Raw genomic sequence first — 19,374 nt, forward strand, 5'->3', positions numbered from 1 at the left:
CATGACTTCATTTTTCTGGTGGCTGCATAATATTCCACTGTGTATAAAACAGAATCCATTTTTAAAGTGCTAACTAGCATCCAAGGAGCTAGGTAAATGGGCTGAAGCATATGTTTTGGAGGTAGGTGGTTCAAATTAAATCCTCAGAACCACATGATCCCCTAAGCACGACTGAGAATGACTCCTGAGAAATAAGCCAGGAGTAGCCGCCAAATACCACTGAAAGTGGCTCCCAAACAAATAAATTTCTTACTGATTAACAGATTCTATACCATTTCTTTTTCTCTGTGAATCTTCTGGTAACATTTCAGTTCTGTGTTAAAATGTCTCCTGTGGAAGGAATATGTGTATCAGGAACCCCAGCCAGATGCCAATACCAGAAAATAGAGGGTTCCTCCAATCACGCAGTATCCTTTAATGTGCTGCCTCTGGAAATTGGCCTCCACAACATCAGCTTTCAACTGGAAACTTCTGTTGGGAAAGAAATCTTAATAAAAACACTACGAGTAGTGGTAAGGAACAAAAAGTCTTTTCCTGATTCTTTAAATAAAGCACTTCTCCATTCTTTAAAAAAAATGTTTATTAGTACTCAATGTTTAACTGATTCAAAAAATAGCCACAGAGATAAAATAATAACAAGAATTAAGTTAATTAAAATTAATTAATTAAAATTTAAGAAATGTTAAAAATTGTTAATTTAAGAAATGTTCATTCATTGGGACAATCTGGGTGAATGCTGAAAAATATGGTTATCCTAAAGTGTGTTTTTGTATTAGCCTATAACATTCCCTTAATCTGAAATTATGTTTCATATTGTCCAATAACAATTATGCTGTAGAAAACATAGAATACTGTAAACCACTGAGAAGAAAATTAAAATACCTAATATTTACAATTTGGTATATAGACTTTCAGGGTTTTGTTTTAAACCCAATACAGAAAGTCTGTTTCAAAATCTAAGCGTCAGACCTTATGGTAGGTCCTGGAAACAACAATAACAAGACACCATTCGTGTAGTTTTAGCTTACAGTTGATAATCTAGAAATGTTTTCATTGTTTAAGAAGAAAACAGTCGTTTATTAAGTATGAGTGACCCAAAAAAAAGTCTGTTGAAAAATTTTTATTTCAACTTATATTAAAATAAGAAAACCTGGGATTGGGGACATAGTACAGTGGCTAAAGCGTTTGTGTTGGCATTCACCCAGGTTCATTTCCCAGCATCCTATAGAACCCTCCAGAGCACTGCTAGATGTAATCCCTGTATGTAGAGCCAGGTGTGACCCCTGAGCATTGCTGGATGCAACCCCAAAATTAAAGAAACAAAAAGATAATATTCTTTCCAAAAGTAAGATGGCAGGCCTTGACAGTGGCTGTTGAGATCTTAGTTCTTTTTAGTTCAGTTTCTTTTTCTTTTCTTTTTTAGTATAGTTGAGGTCACATGGTTACCATAGTGTTTATGTTTTTGTATAAGGTCTACAAAATTACTGTGCCTTCACCAACACCAGAGGTCGGGCCCCTTCTCCATTATCCAAGGGTTACTTCTAGTCTGCCTTTTGCCCCCTCCTTCTCCCTTTGAATTCAGTTTTTAGCTTTCAAACATGCTTCCTGGAGCCAGAGTGATAACACAGTGGTTAGGCGTTTGCCTTGCACGCAGCCAACACAGGACAGACCCGAGTTCGAATCTGGCTTTCCATATGGTTCCCTGAGCCTGTCAGGAGCAACTCATGAGTTCTGCTGGGTGTGACCCAAAAACCAAAAATAATCAATTAATTAATTAATTAATAAAAGATACTTCCTTATGTGCTGGCTTTGGCAGCACATATACTAAAATTGGAACAATACAGAGGAGATTAGCTTGGCCCTAGCACAAGCATGACACACAAATTATGTTTCTTTAAACACTTATTTGTGGGGCCGGCAAGGTGGCGCTAGAGGTAAGGTGTCTGCCTTGCAAGCGCTAGCCAAGGAAGGAGCACGGTTTGATCCCAAGGCGACCCCTATGCCCCCCCCCAAGCCAGGGGCAATTTCTGAGTCCGAAAAACCAAAACACACACACACATTTGTGCCCGCCATGATTCACCCATCAATGAATCTATGATGGGTTCTTAAGCAAACCTTTTCTTTCAATCTTGACTCCACGTTTACTAATAGTCTGGTATTGGTTAAATTTCTTGATCACTTGTCAAAATGAATAAAGCTGCACCTAGTTTGTAGAATATTTCTGAGATCAAACGAATAAACAAATTCAAGGCACTTAGATCAATAATTTGACTTATAATCCCTCTATTAAGTTTTATTATTATTATTATTATACAAATAGACATGAAATCTTATTCCTACAGGTGTGAGTCTAAGTATTCATACTTATTTTGCTTCCTTCCAAAAAAGAAGAAGAAAGCACTAAAATGTCTTTGAACTGGAACAGTGATCAAGAAATATTGAGCCAAGGAATTCAAATCATATACATGTAATTATGTTCTATTTTTTAACTTTTTAAATTATGTTCTTCACAGAATGTTTTCTGTCTTAATTTTAGCCAGAAGGTATCAAAAAGGAAAGCTATGCTGGTGTTACGCTTGACCCAAAGGGCATTTATGGTATGCAAAATAATCTTGTATTTTATATGCCTGTCATCTTTTGCTCTGGAAGTCAAAGTATATGTGCAACTTAAAACTTATTTTTTTCAAAATGTGAATTGCCTGGTATCAAAAATATTCATTTCTTAGTTTACTGACATTCTTTATAGCATTCTTTGTGCTATTATGTGATGGGTTTAGAACAAAGAAAAATAATTTTAACCTTAAATACTATGATCAAAATGTAATAATTACATTACTTTCTTTGCATACTACTTATTTTACATTTATCACAATAGCTTTTTAAAATGTTATAGAATTGTAAGTACAAATAAACCTAAGAAAAGCCAATTACATCTTACATGTAATTATTTACTTATTTAACATGTATTATTTGAAAATATTACCATGTTAGGGGCCGGGCGGTGGCGCTAAAGGTAAGGTGCCTGCCTTGCCTGCGCTAGACCGCGGTTCGATCCCCGGTGTCCCATATGGTCCCCCAAGCCAGGAGCAACTTCTGAGCACATAGCCAGGAGTAACCCCTGAGCATTACCGGGTGTGGCCCAAAAACCAAAAAAAAAAAAAAAAAAAATATTACCATGTTAATTAATTGCTTAACAGACTCGAACCCCATTTTCCTTCCGATTTTTCCTTGAAATAAGATATTCTGATTATCTTTTCAGGTTATTTTTTCAGTTATTTTTCAGACATTTGAGGACAGAAGACCTATATGCCTATGTATTTATGAATTCAGAATATCCTATTAGCATTCTTTTCAACAAAATAAAGAGAGACTGTCATATAATTATTTGATGTTTAAAAGTTACATTTTTGCAGGGACAGAGGGATAGTTAGATGAGTAGGGTGTTTGCCTTGCAGGCAGCTGACCCAGATTCAATCCCCAAAACCCCATCTATGGTACCCCATGCTCAGGGGACCACAAAGTGAACAGCCCCCAGCTGCAGAATTGCTCTGATCCAGGAAGCATAACTATTGAGAAGAAGAAAGGTCAAAGGCCACAGTAATTCTGAGGCAGGATGGGATCCTAAACCTCAGAACCTGTAATATTTCTATTATACATCCTTCACAATAGGCAGACTGGCAAAAAAGTATACATGAAAATAAAATTAGGGAAAAAAATTCACACAGATATATATCTATATTATAAAGTATGAATACTTTGAAGTGTTGAAGAAGGCAAAGTACAAATACATAGACTTATACATGCAGGAATATTATTTTATATCTATTTGTATAATGATCAAAACAAAACTTACTAAATGTGATCATAAATCATATTGTTGATCTATTATTGATCATATTATTGAATATATTTACTCATTTGATCTCAGAATATTCTACAAACTAGGTGCAGCTTTACTCCATTTGACAGGTGAAGAAACTGGGACACAAAGTCATCAAGAAATTTATCCAGATGTACATAGAATCTATTATGTTGATGAAATAAGTCAGAGGGAGAGAGATAGACACAGAATAGTCTCACTCATCTATGGGTTTTAAGAAAAAAATGAAAGTCATTCCTGTAATAAGGCCCAGAGACTAAAGAGTTAAGGGCTGGAAGGGCCAGAAAGGACTGGCTCACAATTTGAAGCTCACCACAAAGAGTGGTGAACGCTGTTAGGGAAATAAATACATTAACAACTAGCATGACAATGTTAAAGAATGGAAGAAGTAGAATGCCTGTTGCAAATTCAGGCAGTGGTGGGGGAAGAGGGCGGCATTGGTGGTGAAAATGTTGCACTGGTGAAAGGGGGTCTTCTGTTTATGACTGAAACCCAACTACAAACATGCTTGTAATCATGGTGCTTAAATAAATATTTATTTAAAAAAAAGATTCCAAGAAGAAAGTATGAAAAATAAGGATTTATCCAATACATACATACACACACACACACACACACACACACACACACACACATATATATATATATATGGTGGATTTTTCTTTCTTTCTTTCTTTCTTTCTTTCTTTCTTTCTTTCTTTCCTTCCTTCCCTTCATACTAAAATTGCTTTTATTCACTTTACAATGTTCTGCTTATTTGAAACGTAAATATCTCAATTCTTTCTCTTCGAAGAAGAAAAAAAATACTAGTATCTTCATTTTTGCATACACTCCCTTTCTCCCCCATTCCTATATCACCAAAGGAAATGAAAAATTATTCAATACCATAATATGTAATACTTTTTTTTTAAGTGGCACAGCTGGCTGTGCTCAGGGCTTACTCTTGACTCCTTTACATTCAGGAATCACTCCTGGCAGGACTTGGGGTACCATAGATGGGGTTTTGGGGATTGAATCTGGGTCAGCTGCCTGCAAGGCAAACACCCTACTCATCTAACTATCCCTCTGGCCCTGCAAAAATGTAACTTTTAAACATCATCCCCTGACTTCCAGGCAGAGGCCCACCTGCTTTAGGCTGACCTCTCTCATGTTTGCTTTTCTTCCCATCTTCCTTTATGCAAGAACTTCTCAATTATTTTCTGTCATGCCCCCGTAGGAAGAAGAAAACATTTTTCACGCCCCCCCGTGAGGCTGTAAATAGTATATTTATTTAAAAAAACTTTAACCTGCAAAACAAAAATATATAAAAATAATTTGAGCTGATTTTTGAATCAGAGATGATATCTGGATTAATGGCTCCAATGAGCACGTTTTGCAATGCATAGCTTTTCGAAGCGGGGTTTGAAGCAGGACACAGCAACTCTCAGCTCCAGAGACATACAGAGACATCAACACGGGGCTTAGCTTGTTAGGACAGTGTTTGCCTAGGTCAAACGCGCTCCCCTTTATGGAGCTTCGTGTACCCATTTGAGAAGCACTGCTTTATGCCTACATCTGTCTCCCTTTCCTCCAAGTGCTCCCACTCAGATATGTTTTCTCTACATATTTTTGTGCTTTATTTTTATTTAATAACCAATATTCACAGTAATCTTTTTTTTTCTTTTTGGTTTTTGGTTTTGGGGCCACACCCGGCGGTGCTCAGGGGTCCCTCCTGGCTATCTGCTCAGAAATCGCTCCTGGCTTGGGGGACCATATGGGACACCGGGATTCAAACCAATCACCTTGGGTCCTGGGTCGGTGCTTGCAAGGCAAACACTGCTGTGCTATCTCTCCGGCCCCCACAGTACTCTTAATTATACTTTGTATACATTCATCTTTCCAACACCTATCACCAGAGTGCCCACTTCCCTTCACCACTGTTCCAAGGAGCCTCCCAGCCTTCTCTCCCACCTCAGCTCAGTTCTACAGACAAAAATCTCCAGTTCTGATGACTCTGGTCATTTGTTTCATTAAAATGTGTCATTATATCCTATACATGAGAGATCTTGTTTTTTATAATGCACTGTAAAGGAGTTACAACTACACACATACAGATGAATAAAGCTAGACTCCCAAAATTCCACAAAATTGTATGTAAATCAATGGTAAATTGATAAAGAAAGCAATTTTTTAAAACATACTTTTTATAAGCTTTATAAGCTTAATGAATATAAGTTTAATGAATAATATGAATACATTTATGCTAATCTTTCAATTAATATGAAATAGATAAATCCTGTAAGTCTACAATTTAATAAGAAACAGATGAAAGTTAAGAAAAATTTAAGGGAAAATTTCTGAAAAAGTGTAAAGTATGTTGTATCCTAAAATAAAAATATTGGCTTTATGCTAGACAATATTATAGTATAGATCAGATTCAAATATCTGCATTGGTAAGTAATAGCTTATAATAAAAATTTCCATAGATGTACAAAATCACCTAGTCTTAGAGCACTTCAGATAAATAAAACATTTTTCCTTATTAGAAAAGTATAAAATACCTTAGCAAACTAGGACTAAACAAATCTCTTTTAATTAATTGAGGTACTATAATTTACAATATTATTAATGATGGTTTCCTGTGTGCTGACTCCAACACCATCTCCACAATTAGTGACCGACCTTCTTTTTTTTTTTTTTTTGGTTTTTGGGCCGCACCCGGCGGTGCTCAGGGGTTACTCCTGGCTCCATGCTCAGAAATAGCTCCTGGCAGGCACGGGGGACCATATGGGACACCGGGATTCGAACCAACCACCTTTGGTCCTGGATCGGCTGCTTGCAAGGCAAACGCCGCTGTGCTATCTCTCCGGGCCCGACCTTCTTTCCCTAGATTCCCAATGCTTCCCCTACCAAATTAGTTTTGTGGATCAGTTTTCTCATTGTACTGTCTTTGGCTGTTTTGTTGTTACCTTGCATTTTGTAATCTAATAACAGGCAACCTAGAATAAGTGCCAGGAGTGAATGCCATACTTATGGGCAAAGTGCTTGGAAGTTTGCCCCATATCTTTGAGTAGAGGTGGTAATGTTTCATACTTGGTTTTTTTAAGATTTTATTAATTTTTTAATTTTATTATTTTTTTAAGATTTTATGAACTTTAATATATGCATTATAATTTTATTTTACTTTTAATAATATCTTTATTTAAGCACCATGCTTACAAACATGTTTGTAGTTGGGTTTTAGTCAAAAAAAAAAAGAACACCCTTAATATGTACCTAAAATACTACTGTGATAAATATGTAATATGTAATATGATCAAAATAAAAATTTTAAAATAAATAAAAAGAAAGAACACCCTTCTTCACCAATGCAAATAGAATGCCTGTCTCTAAGACAGGCCGGAGGTGGGGGAGGAGCGAGATGGGGGAATAAGTGGTAGGAAGATTGCATTGGTAAAGGAAAGTGTTCATCATCATGTTTGTTCTCACTGTAGTTATTTCTCTAACTACACTCACCACTCTTTTTGGTAAGCTTCATATCATGGATCAGTCCTTTCGGCCCTCATCTTTATTTTCTCTGGGTGTTATTACAATAAATGTATTTTATTTTATGTAAATCCCACAGGTGAGTGAAATTATTCTGTGTCTATATCTCTACCTCTGACTTATTCACTAGGTAAAAATTTTCATGTCCATCCAGGTATAGAAAAATTTCATGACTTCATTTTTCCTGACAGCTGCATAGTATTCCTTTGTTAGATGTACCACAATTTCTTTAGCCACTCAGTTGTGGTTGGGCATCTGAGTTGTTTCCAGATTCTGGCTATTGTAAATAGAGCTGCAATGAACATAAGTGTGAGGAGGGCATTTTTGTACTGTGTTTTTTTGTTCCTAGGGTATATCCCTAGGAGTAGAATAGCTGGATCATATGGGAGCTCAATTTCCAGGTTTGTTTTTATTTTTCAGGAATCTCCATATTGTTTGACTAGATTGCATCCTTACCATCAGTGAATGAGAGTTCCTTTCTCCCCAATTCTCCATCAGCCTTATGTTCTTTTTTTTTTTTTTTTTTGTTTTTTTTTTTTTTTTTTGTTTTAAATACACTTTAATGTAATATTTTTTTTTTTTTTTTTTTTTTTTTTACACCGTGATTACAAACATGATTATAGTTGTATGATTACAGTCATGTAAAGAGCACCCCCCCTTCACCGGTGTAACATTCCCACCACCAATTTCCCAGATCTCCCTCCTCCCCACCCCCCTACACCTGTACTCGAGACAGGCTTTCTACTTCCCTCATTCATTCACATTTTATGATAGTTTTCAGTGTAGTCATCTCTGCAACTGCACTCATCACTCTATGTGATGAGCTGCATGTCCTGAGCTGCACCTACCAGCCCTCATCTCTCTTGTCTCTGAGATATTGTTAAAAATGTCCTTCATTTTTCTTAAAGCCCATAGATGAGTGAAACCATTCTGCGTCTTTCTCTCTCCCTCTGACTTACTTCACTCAGCATAATAGATTCCATGTACATCCATGTATTGGAAAATTTCATGACTTCATCTCTCCTGATGGCTGCATAGTATTCCATTGTGTATATGTACCACAGTTTCTTCAGCCACTCATCTGTTGAAGGGCATCTTGGTTGTTTCCAGAGTCTGGCTATTGTAAATAGCGCTGCAATGAATATAGGAGTAAGGAAGGGTTTTTTGTATTGTATTTTTGTGTTTCTTGGGTATATTCCTAGGAGTGGTATAGCTGGATCGTATGGAAGCTCAATTTCCAGTTTGTGAAGGAATCTCCATATCGCTTTCCATAAAGGTTGTACTAGACGGCATTCCCACCAGCAGTGAAAAAGAGTTCCTTTCTCTCCACATCCCCGCCAGCACTGCTTGTTTTCCTTTCTTGTGCAGCCTTATGTTCTTGTTTTATGTGATGTGTGCCAATTTCTGTGGTGTGAGATGGTACCTATAGTTGTTTTGATTTGCATCTCCCTAATGATTAGTGAAGTGGAGCATTTTTTTCATGTGCCTTTTGGCCATTTGTATTTCTTCTTTGAGGAAATTCCTTCTCTCCATATTTTTATGAGTTTAGATGTTTTTTTCCTTGTTAAATTCTGTCAGAACCTTGTATATCTTAGATACAAGCCCTTGATCAGATGGGTATTGGATGAATAGTTTCTTCCATTCTGTGGATGGCCTTTGTATCCTAGGCACTATTTCTTTTGAGGTGCAGAAGCTTCCCAGTTTAATATAGTCCCATTTGTTTATCTCTGCTTCCACTTGTTTGAACAGTGGTGTTTCTTCTTTGAAGATGCCTTTAGTCTCAATGTCACAAAATGTGTTTTACCTACGTGTTCTATATACCTTATGGTTTTAGATCTGATATGCAGGTCTTTAATCCATATGGATTTGACCTTTGTGCATGGTGTTAGATGGAGGTCCAAGTTCACATTTTTGTATGTGGCTGACCATTTGTCCCAATACTACTTATTGAAGAGTCTTCTCTTGCTCCATTTTGCATTTCCTGCCCCTTTATCAAAATCAAGTAATTGTATATCTAGGGAGCATTCTTTGAATACTCTCAAGTCTATTCAATTGATCTGATGGTCTGTCTTTATTCCAATACTATGCTGTTTTCATGACTATTGCTTTGTAGTACAATTTAAAGTTGGGGAAAGTAATGCTTCCCATCTTCTCTTTCCTAAGGGTTTCTTTAGTTATTAGTGGGTGTTTATTGTTCCAAATGAATTTCAGAAATGTTTGATCCACTTCTTTGAAGAAAGTCGTGGGTATCCTCAGAGGAATTGTATGAAGTCTGTATAATGCTTGGGGAGTGCCGCCATTTTACTGATTCTTCTTTTTAGAAAAGAAAAAAGTGTTATCCTATCTCCCAGGTGTCAGAGATAATGTAGGACCCGGAACTCTACAATATCTCTTGTAGCTCCTACCCTCAGAGTTGTATTTGCTGGCTAGGATTGGTTGAGGCTATCTAGAACTTCTCTGAACTCTTCGGAAAAACTTACCGAGTCAGAACACACATTCTTGTGTACTAGCTATGTGTCTGAGCAATTTGCTTCTGAAGCTTTTGTTTACTCATTTGTTAAAAAAAAAAATACACCCAGTTCCAAAGCTGTTGGGAGGACATCAAAAGAATTTAGCACAGTGCTTAGTATTCTATTAGTACATGACAAGTATGATGATTTTTTATGGGATACAACTATGATTATCATAGAAACATATTCTAATGCCAATTAGTTAAATTTATTTTTCCAGAGGGGGGAAAATGTGTCTAAGAGAAGAAGGTGGAAAAATTTCAAGGCTTGCTTCCCAATGAAAGTAATCATCACATATCCTTCACTGAAGAATTACACGTTAGTTATTTTTAGATTTCAGTTCTGAAAGCAATTTTATTTCTTTGGGAAGACAACATGATCCTTTTTTGCTGGTGAATGAGATTTATAAAGTTTCCTACCTATTTTTATTATTGTAATAACCAGGACCAGAAAGCTTACATTCTAATTTAGTGCTTTATTTAAACAGACACTATAACTCTGGGGTTTGAATAAAAGTATTAAAAGTTTCACTGGCAAAGGAGGGTGTGCAATTTACAAACATATTTGTAATCATAGTGCTTAAATAAATAAATTATATAAATAAATAAAGTATTATTTTTAACTTTTTTAAGAATAGTACACTTATAAAAAAGTTTTATCTTTGAAAATTTTTCTAGGAAGTAAATGTATTATAAATAACTGTAAACCATTTACCAGAAGAAAATCTATGTAAATTTAACCATCCTTTTTTTTAATTGCAGGTTTTCCTAGCAGACAAAAGGAATTCCCATATAAGGTACCATTAGATTTGGTCCCCAAAACAAAAGTGAAAAGGATTGTGAGTGTAAAAGGTAAAATCTTAAATGTAATTTTTACTTCATTGATCACTTTTTTCTTCCAACAAAAGTAAAACTTTGTTCTATTTCTTCTCTGCCCAGGGTCATATATAAGTTTACCACTGAGAGTGCCCTACTGATAGTCCCATCTTCAAATACTTGATTTTGGGGCCAGAGTGATAGTAGAGTGGATAAGGCACCTACCTTGCACTTGGTCAGTCTTGTTCTAGGAACCCTATATGGTCAACCATGCACCACTAGAAGTAATTCTTGAATGTAAAGCCAAGAGTAACCCCTGAGCATCACAAAAACAAAAACAAAACAAAGTAAACAAATGACAACTCCCTGATCACTTTTCCAACTACCTTATACCAGTCACCTAAATTAAGCGGAGATTTTTTTCCTCTAATTATGGAAGAATAGATCTATCATTGACTCAAAAGACTCTCTAAAATAGATGCCTGGCTTCTGCAAGTCATCAAGAACTTTCTATTGCATTAATGGTCAATTCTATACCAGAAGAGCTTATTTGACCTGTAAATGTCATTCAAAACCAGCTCTGCTCAAGTCAATTTTAGAGGAGTTAACAAATCCCTCCATATATTTTCACAAGTGATAACTTTTTAAATTAATATCTTAATTTAAACACCTTGGTTACAAACATAATTGTAGTTGGGTTTCAGTCATGTAAAGAACACTCTTCTTCACCAGTGCAACATTCCCATCACCAATGTCCCAAATCTCTACTTTCTATAAAAAAAACTTGACAGTGTGAAATCTTTGATCAGGTGTTTCCTTAATGTTTTTATCTTTAATTAGTGGTTCTTTTTCAGGCTTGCTTTCTTGTTCTTCAAGAACTCCAATGATTCTAGTATTGTTCCTTTTTAATTCATTCCATAGTTCTCTGGTATGCTATTTTTTTTTCAGACTTTTCTTTCCATCATTTTCTTTTCTTTTTTTTGTTTTTTTGTTTTTTTGGTTTTTTTTTTTTTGGCCACACCCGTTTCATGCTCATGGGTTACTCCTGGCTACACGCTTAGAATTGTCCCTGGCTTGGGGGGACTATATGGGACACCGGGGGATCCTTCCTTGGCTAGCGCTTGCAAGGCAGACACCTTACCTCTAGCGCCACCTCGCCGGCCACCCATCATTTTATTTTCTAAAGGTTTTCTGCACCTCATCTTGGCACTCCTTGATCTTTTCCTCAACTTCTGTTATTCTGCTACTGAGAACTTCTATTGAGTTTTTATAACCCCTGGCATACTTTTCATGTCTTTCACTTCTGATTTTGTTTTCTAATTTTAGCTCCCATACTTCTTTTACTTTACTGACTACTCAAGCCATCAGTTCTTTGAGCTCATTCACCATCTTCAACATTATGTTACTAAAGTTATTCTCTGATAATTTTCAGTGTTGGTAGGTGCTGGTTGAATCTTCAATAGTATTGAACTTGGTCCAATAGCTTTTATGCATTTGGGTTTTTTGTGTTCCTGTTGTGCTGAGGGTAAACTTTTATAATTAGCCTCTCTAGGATTCTCTGAGTGATAAGAATGAGAATTGTTCTTTTCTTCCCTGTCCATCTTCACCCAAGGACTATAGAGATAACTATGAGTAGTGTACAAGTTAAAGAATAAATATTTAATGCTAACAACACAGCATACATGGCCTCTCAATTTAAAAGACGTAGATATGGGTCTGATATGATGCTGATATGGCAGAGGTCAGTTTTGGAGGCTTGAATTAATCTTTTAAATCTCATGTGACCTTGTTGGTCATACAGAAAAATATGACTTGTTCAATAGTTGTAATCTTATCAATTTTACTACCATAAACAATGAAATTTTTAAGCCTACTGTTGGGTCTTTTTTATTCCTCCTTTTATGAAGGCATCATGATTTACAATGGTATTAATTTAATGTTTTGGGTGTACAATGTTACTGAAACCCTCCACCTTGATTTGGGGGGGGCCACAGCTGGCAGTGCTCAGGGGTTATTCCTGGCTATCTGCTCAGAAATAGCTCCTGGCAGGCACAGGGGACCATATGGGATGCCGGGATTCGAACCAACAACCATAGGTCCTGGGTCGGCTGCTTGCAAGGCAAACGCCGCTGTGCTATCTCTCTGGCCCACCTTGATGGGGGGTTTTTGTTTTTTGTTTTTGTTTGTTGTTTTGGTTTTTTCTTTGTTTTGGGGCCACACCCTTTTAATCCGTCTAACCAGGAAGATTTTCCCTCCTCACTTGAGAAGTTGAAAGATTCAATTATCTATAAAGGAAAAGGATACAGATGACTGTTCTTATTTCTGTTCAAAATATATTGACTCAGACGTCTATGGAGGTGGTCATGCCGATTTGACCTCCATTCATGTGTTTCAGGACTGCTGGTTGGTGAGATCATGTCTGCAGTTTTGAGCCAACAAGGCATTGATCTCCTCACCCACCTCCCCAAGGGCAACGCAGAGGCAGAGCTGATGAGTGTCATTCCAGTTTTCTATGTTTACCATTACCTGGAAGCAGGACATAACTGGGATATTTTTTCTCATAATTTAATAACAAAAAAGAAACAGGAACTGAACAGAAAATTAAAGGAAGGTAAAAATTCTCATTATATAAAATCTTGTGATTTTTTTATGAATCATTTATTAATCAAACTGGTCATTATGTTCTAAGAAATTTTCAAATTTTTATTCAAAAGGTATTTTAACCTTTTCCACCTCCCACCCCCGAATGTGAAGTAAATTCTACTATGTAAATAAGCACTAGTTGCAGTAACATTAGTAACATTTTGGATTAATTTAGCATAATGTCTGGAATGAGAGACAAGATGCCTGTATTCCAAATCCTTATAGAGCACTTCCTTCTTCAATAAGCTCAGAATGGTCTACTATGTAATTTCCAAATCCATCAATTTACATACTTCAGTATTAACCAAGAGAACATGCTTGTTTCCCTTCACCAAAGTAATTTACCGTCTCTATAGGCTAATTGGAAAATTTCTGACTAGAAATGCAAGTCAACAAAGCATTCAACTGTTTTCTCTTTCTGGTTTCTCCTAGGGATGGTGAGCATCATGTCTTACAGAAATTCTGACTATTCTTACAGCATGTGGAATGGTGAAAGTGCTAATACTTGGTAAGTAGAAAGTTTGGGCTTGCATCTTCACATATTAGTTCATTCAGAAACCCAAGAATAACATTTTCATGGGACTCTATTTCCCCAGTTGCTCAGACTTAAATATCTAATCTCTTACATGCTTACATTTTTCTCTTATATGCTATGCCAGAAAACACATCTTGAACTTGACTGCTTCATGAATTTAAACCAACTGTCCACATTACCCTGGTTCTAATTGTATCTAACCTGAAAACATTACACTATCCTCCTCTGTTTTCATAATTATCTGCTTATTCTCTGGCTTCTGTCCTCCTCCAGTCTGTACTCAACAAAGCAGCTGTACTCAACAAATCCATAAAAGCAAATGTTGAATCACTCCATTCAAAATCATTCTGCAGTGTCTGGAGAGATTGTACAGTCGGTGTGACATTTGCCTTGCTTGAAGCAGGCCTGGTTTTGAACCTGGGTTCCCTCCCAAACCTCATCAGGAGTAAGCTCTGGTGCCAAAGCAGAAGTAAGCCCTGAACTCTGCCAGAATTGGCAAAACAAACCAACCAACATTTAGGAACTGTCCTTTTATATCGTTGAGCTAAAATTGACATATAACACACATTATGTTCACATGAAAGATAAATGAATAGTACGTTTTAATAGTTAAGGATATCAAAACAAAGATTGAGATCACTTAAGCATAGGTAGGGAAATGATTGGAATAGTTTTGGTGTATCATTACCAAATATTATATATTTTAATGAATAAAACCATTTTCTACAGAAGAAGGAAACTTTATATATTATAAAGGATCCCTAAAGTTGTTATTAAATAAAAGAAAAGATTACAGAATTTATGTGAATATTGTCCTATGTTTGAGTATCATTGGGATGGAAATACAAGAAAACAATATTCTTGTATTTTAGCTGAACAGGTATACCATATATGTATATATATAACTGGAAGTGGAGGTGTTGGGTTAGAGGAAGCCAAAGGTAAAAGAGAAACTCTTTATTATATACCAATATATACTCAAATATTTGGGGATTATATGAATATTTTATCTTCTGAAAAAATTAAATAAATTTAATACCTAAAATTAAAATAAAATTTAAGAATTATGGGGCCGGAGAGAAAGCATGGAGGTAAGGTGTTTGCCTTTCATGCAAAAGGTCATTGGTTCGAATCCTGGCATCCCATATCTTCTTTTCATTCATTTTATGACTCTTTTTTGGTTTCTTCCGCTGAGTGGAGGTGTTATGCTGCGGGGTCCTGAAGCCCCCCCAGGGGGGACCCGGCCAGCAGGAATTAGCTGGGAAGGCTTCTCAGACAACCGCACTCCTATTTTGCTGAGTAGAAGAGCAACCACACCTGTAAAAAATCTGAGAGAGGTTAATAATAAAGACCTAAGGCAATATCTCACTGCTCAAAGGCACCTTTATTGGGCTACAGCTCCTTCTTATATAGTGAAGGAGAAGGGGGCAGTACAAAGGTGATGTCAGTCATACTTTTGGCGCGAAGGCCCATACAAGGCAAGGATATATTTCAGGTTTCAAGGAACAAAGAAAGTAAAGCATTCTCTAAATAAGGAAGTGGGCAGTGGGCTAGGGGCTGGATGACCTTCAAGTTATGATGAACGTGCTGTTTCCATGGAAATTTCTAGTGTCCTTCTAGCTGCATTCCTAATTGCTTGACTATCAGGAGGTGGTGCAAGATGTGCTTGCCTCAGTGATCTTGAACAGACAATGTAGCATACACTTATTGATAACAGCCTAGTTCACTCCGGAATATAGTTGAGGGAGTAAGACCTCATTTCTGGGAATGGTACCGGGCCGTGTTGCTCTCCTCCGGGCTACAAGATTAATTATCTCTTGCAGCTGCACATTCCTTTCTCTTTGGCCCAAGAACTTACAGCAAGACTGCATGTAGCCTTTAGGTGAAAGGCTGGATTATGGCAGAAAGAACAGCAAAATGGCCTCAAACAAGTCACAGTCCCCAACATCTCCCCCTTTCTCTTCTAATAAAAGAAGGAAAGTCGTAAGCGGGTGGAAGAACCGTGTCTTAGGCTACAAGGTTTGACCAGGTCGGACACGGCCAAAGCTGCATTTAAAAGATGGCTACAGGCGCTGTGGGTGTGCACAGAGATTTGAATTATGCGTTGTAGCCTTTTAGGGCCGTGTCCTAACTGGGACCTTGCTAATCCCGTCGTAGGTGTCTCCACAGCCGAGAGCACAAGTACCGGAGCGAGCTCCGTTTGTTAGCTATGCGCTCTATCTCCTGAAAACTTAGTGGCTGGAAGGGCGGCTTGGTGACAAAAGCCAAGTTTTCACAGGAGTCACGTTGGGTTAACTGTTGGTAGTGAACTTGAACAGAGGTTTTTGCCGTCTCATCTACCTGGTTTTTAACAAGGGCAGTAAGTTTGCGGAAAGCCCATGGGTCAAAGGAAAGGAGCAGCATGAGGCTAATAAGAGGGCCCAAAATAGTGGACAGTAATGTATGTATCCAAGGAGAAGAGAAAAACCAACCCTGTTACCAACCTTGTTCTTCATCGAAATGTTTTTGGAAGTCTTTTATACCGTCACCAATGTGTTGAACGCTATTCCTAACTAATCCAGTTTTGTCTTTGAAAATACAACATTGTTCCTTAAGGGCTACACAGACTCCCCCCTCTTTCATAAGGGCAAAATATAGAGCACGACGATTTTGAAGAACTATATTAGCAAGGGAACTAACAGTATCGTAGGGGTTGAGGAGAGAAGCTAAGCTAACAGCGTTCATAATATGGGTCTGTGAGGGCTAGAGCAGAGGCATTTATAAGATTTAAAATAACTTGAGAGGAGGAGGATGGGCTAGAAGGCAGAGTTTGTAGCTCACAACCTGCACAACAGTGAGTTAATGACGCTGAGGCTGAATTTTCCAGAGAAGAAGTTCAGAGTCAGTGGTGTAGATAGGAGGTTCAAACGTTGTGATGCTTTCATAAAACGGCGAAACTGGTGAATTGCAGATTCAACAGTGTTCATAGCTGGTGTTGGAGAGCGCTTGGGTAGAGGCATTGACCATTTGCAGGATGAGGATAAAGGTGGAAACCGGACCAACAGGTTTGATGGTTATTTTAGGCATTAACAAAGCTAAAACATAATAATCATGATAAGCAAGAAACATTTCAGTAACAATATGGGGAGAAAATTTAGTGGAGCAAACAAAATAAGTGGAGTTGGGGGCTTCAATGAAGATGGAAGAGTTGTTAACAATAATGGTTTGATTGCAAATGTCTGATTGTTGAACAGGGGGGCACATATATGGTTTGAGTAAGCAAAGTTCCACGACCGTGACTTGTTTGCAATGGAGGTTGTTGGTGGCAATGGTGGGCATCAAGGCAGCTAGGCAGAGTGCTCAATTCAGCATTGTCAAAGGTGGAGTCAGTTAGAAACAGGTTTGCAGGAATGGCGGCTAGCAGGAGGTTTATAAGAAAACAGCTTGGCAGGAGGCAAAATGGTTACTTCATATAAAAATTAAGAATTTACTTAGTTTTTTGGCTTGGGTTTACAGGCAGAAAACATTAGCAATTTACATTACACTAGTTATTTTTGAATACCACGGGAATGTTATTTGACCTCTGTTAGACTTTGGCATAAAAGAAATTTTATAATTAACAATTGCTAATTAAAAAATTTTTTAAACTGAATATAAAGGATTTTTCCTAAACTTTTAGTTATTATGTTAAAGCTGGATGCTATTTTTTAGCCATAAATACATATTCTATAGGCCTGAACTTACACATAACAGGAAAGCCGGGTGACTGCAAAGTCCAGAAATTCTCCAGGGAAAAGTTATCCCCGATGGCCATTGAGAAATCTGGGGTTTGCCATCTCCCACACCTTCCGCCATGTTCTTAGAAGGACAAAGCTAGCTTAATACATAATTTTTAACACATGATTTTTAGTTGCAAGATGCCAGTCTGTGAACTGACCAGACTGAACCAGGTTGAAAAAATTAATTGAAATTTGAAAAATGGATAAGGCTTTAAAAATTGTATTATTATAAAATGTAGAGATAACAAATAAACAGACAAAACAAAACAACACTAAACACAACATTTTACACTTGTGGCCACTTTCATTCATCACAACAGACAGATAAACAGATAAAAGGAGTGATTTAAGACTTAATTATAAAAAATTGACAAGCGCTTTTAAATATTTAGTTAGCATGTTTGTGAGAAGAAGAAAAGAAAAGAAAAAGAGAAAAAGAAAAAAAAATTTTGTAGAAAAACTTTTTTAGTTTTGAGAAGTACTTAATGTAGATGGAGTGGAACTTTGCTGAAAATAAATTTTAAGGTTTAGATTTAACACAAAACATTTTTAAAACAATTTTAATTTGAAGTTTAAAACATTAAGTAAAATGGTTAATGAGCACTGTAGAAGGAGTCTCTACTTGGAAGTATGAAATGATTTGCTGTAAATGAATAGGTTTTCTTTAAATTGGTTTTGCAGTAGAACAGTAAGACAGCTGCAATAAAGTGTTAAAATTTTTATGATTAAACACAATAGCATGAACTATGATTATTAAAGGTATAAAAACTGATTTTAAAAAACAAACAACTGTTTTTACTATGAAGACTTTAAGTGAATAATTTGTAAAAAAAATATTATATACTAAATTAACTAAATGCTTAGATTATTATAAAATATAGTTAAAGACATCTGATGCATTTACACACCTAGAACTTAAGACTAAAATTATATTTAATACTAGTTAATTTGCTTATAAAGTTTAGTTACTTTTATATATTACTTATAAAATTATATATAATATATTTTTCATTTATATTATTTTTTCACTGCGACACAAATATACAGATTTGTATAATGTGCTGATATTTTGAATGCACTTAAAATAATAGTTCTTTCAATGCAGAAATAAAGAACAACCATTGCTGTAGCACAAAGTTAAAACTAAGGGTACTATAAAGCACACCTAGGTGTTTACTGTGCATTAAATTAACTATATTGTTTAAAAAGGCTAACCACATTATTTTTCACATAATTTTGTAAATACTTTAAAAATTAAAATAAAACTTTTAATAGAAATATAAGACTTAAATTTAACACTTTTGTGTTCGGTTGGATTTTAAAACACAAAGAAGTTTTTCTTTTACCAACATTTTGTTATCTGTAAAGTGACAGAATCATGACCTTGCTCTAAAATTTTCTGAGAGGCAAAAAAAAGTTTATTGCCCTTATCTTCATGTTGCTTTTTAATGTTTTAATAATTACTTTACACCACTTAATGCACTAAACCTAATAACACATATCTGACGAAGTGTAGGGCTGACAAGGTGAAGCAGAGTCTTTCACTGATAACTCGGGGAGGGGCCAGCACAGTTAACAGCAGGAAGGCTAGAGGCAAATTATTTACAGTCCGCAGGGTGTAATGATATAGAGGAAAAAAAAAGCAATCTTTTAAGATTAATTACTAATTTATTGGAATTAGAGGGAATGGCAACTGAAGAGGGGAGTC

The 19,374-nt window shown here is 36.3% G+C and overlaps 2 protein-coding genes and 2 non-coding genes across 4 annotated transcripts in view; 2 read left to right on the forward strand and 2 right to left on the reverse strand.

Annotated features, from left to right (window-relative positions):
- Positions 1–19,374, reverse strand: part of LOC126008810 (protein CutA homolog) — a 484,819-nt gene that overhangs the window by 307,858 nt on the left and 157,587 nt on the right. The window lies entirely within an intron of this gene.
- The window catches only part of LOC126008811 (complement C5-like), a 109,772-nt gene that overhangs the window by 53,208 nt on the left and 37,190 nt on the right, over positions 1–19,374 (forward strand). The window contains exons 21-25 of the mRNA XM_049773085.1: positions 312–512; positions 2,537–2,597; positions 10,677–10,766; positions 13,126–13,341; positions 13,806–13,881. Of these exons, the coding sequence (XP_049629042.1) occupies positions 312–512; positions 2,537–2,597; positions 10,677–10,766; positions 13,126–13,341; positions 13,806–13,881 (644 nt within the window). The remainder of the gene's footprint in view (positions 1–311; positions 513–2,536; positions 2,598–10,676; positions 10,767–13,125; positions 13,342–13,805; positions 13,882–19,374) is intronic.
- On the forward strand, positions 1,801–1,908 carry LOC126009821 (U6 spliceosomal RNA). The gene has a single exon (XR_007496017.1). It is a non-coding gene; the product is annotated as a U6 spliceosomal RNA (small nuclear RNA).
- On the reverse strand, positions 18,721–18,850 carry LOC126009991 (small nucleolar RNA SNORA22). Its single transcript, XR_007496137.1, has one exon. It is a non-coding gene; the product is annotated as a small nucleolar RNA SNORA22 (small nucleolar RNA).

Source organism: Suncus etruscus, chromosome 5, assembly GCF_024139225.1.
Source record: "Suncus etruscus isolate mSunEtr1 chromosome 5, mSunEtr1.pri.cur, whole genome shotgun sequence".
In the NCBI taxonomy this organism is placed as follows: Eukaryota; Metazoa; Chordata; class Mammalia; order Eulipotyphla; family Soricidae; genus Suncus; species Suncus etruscus.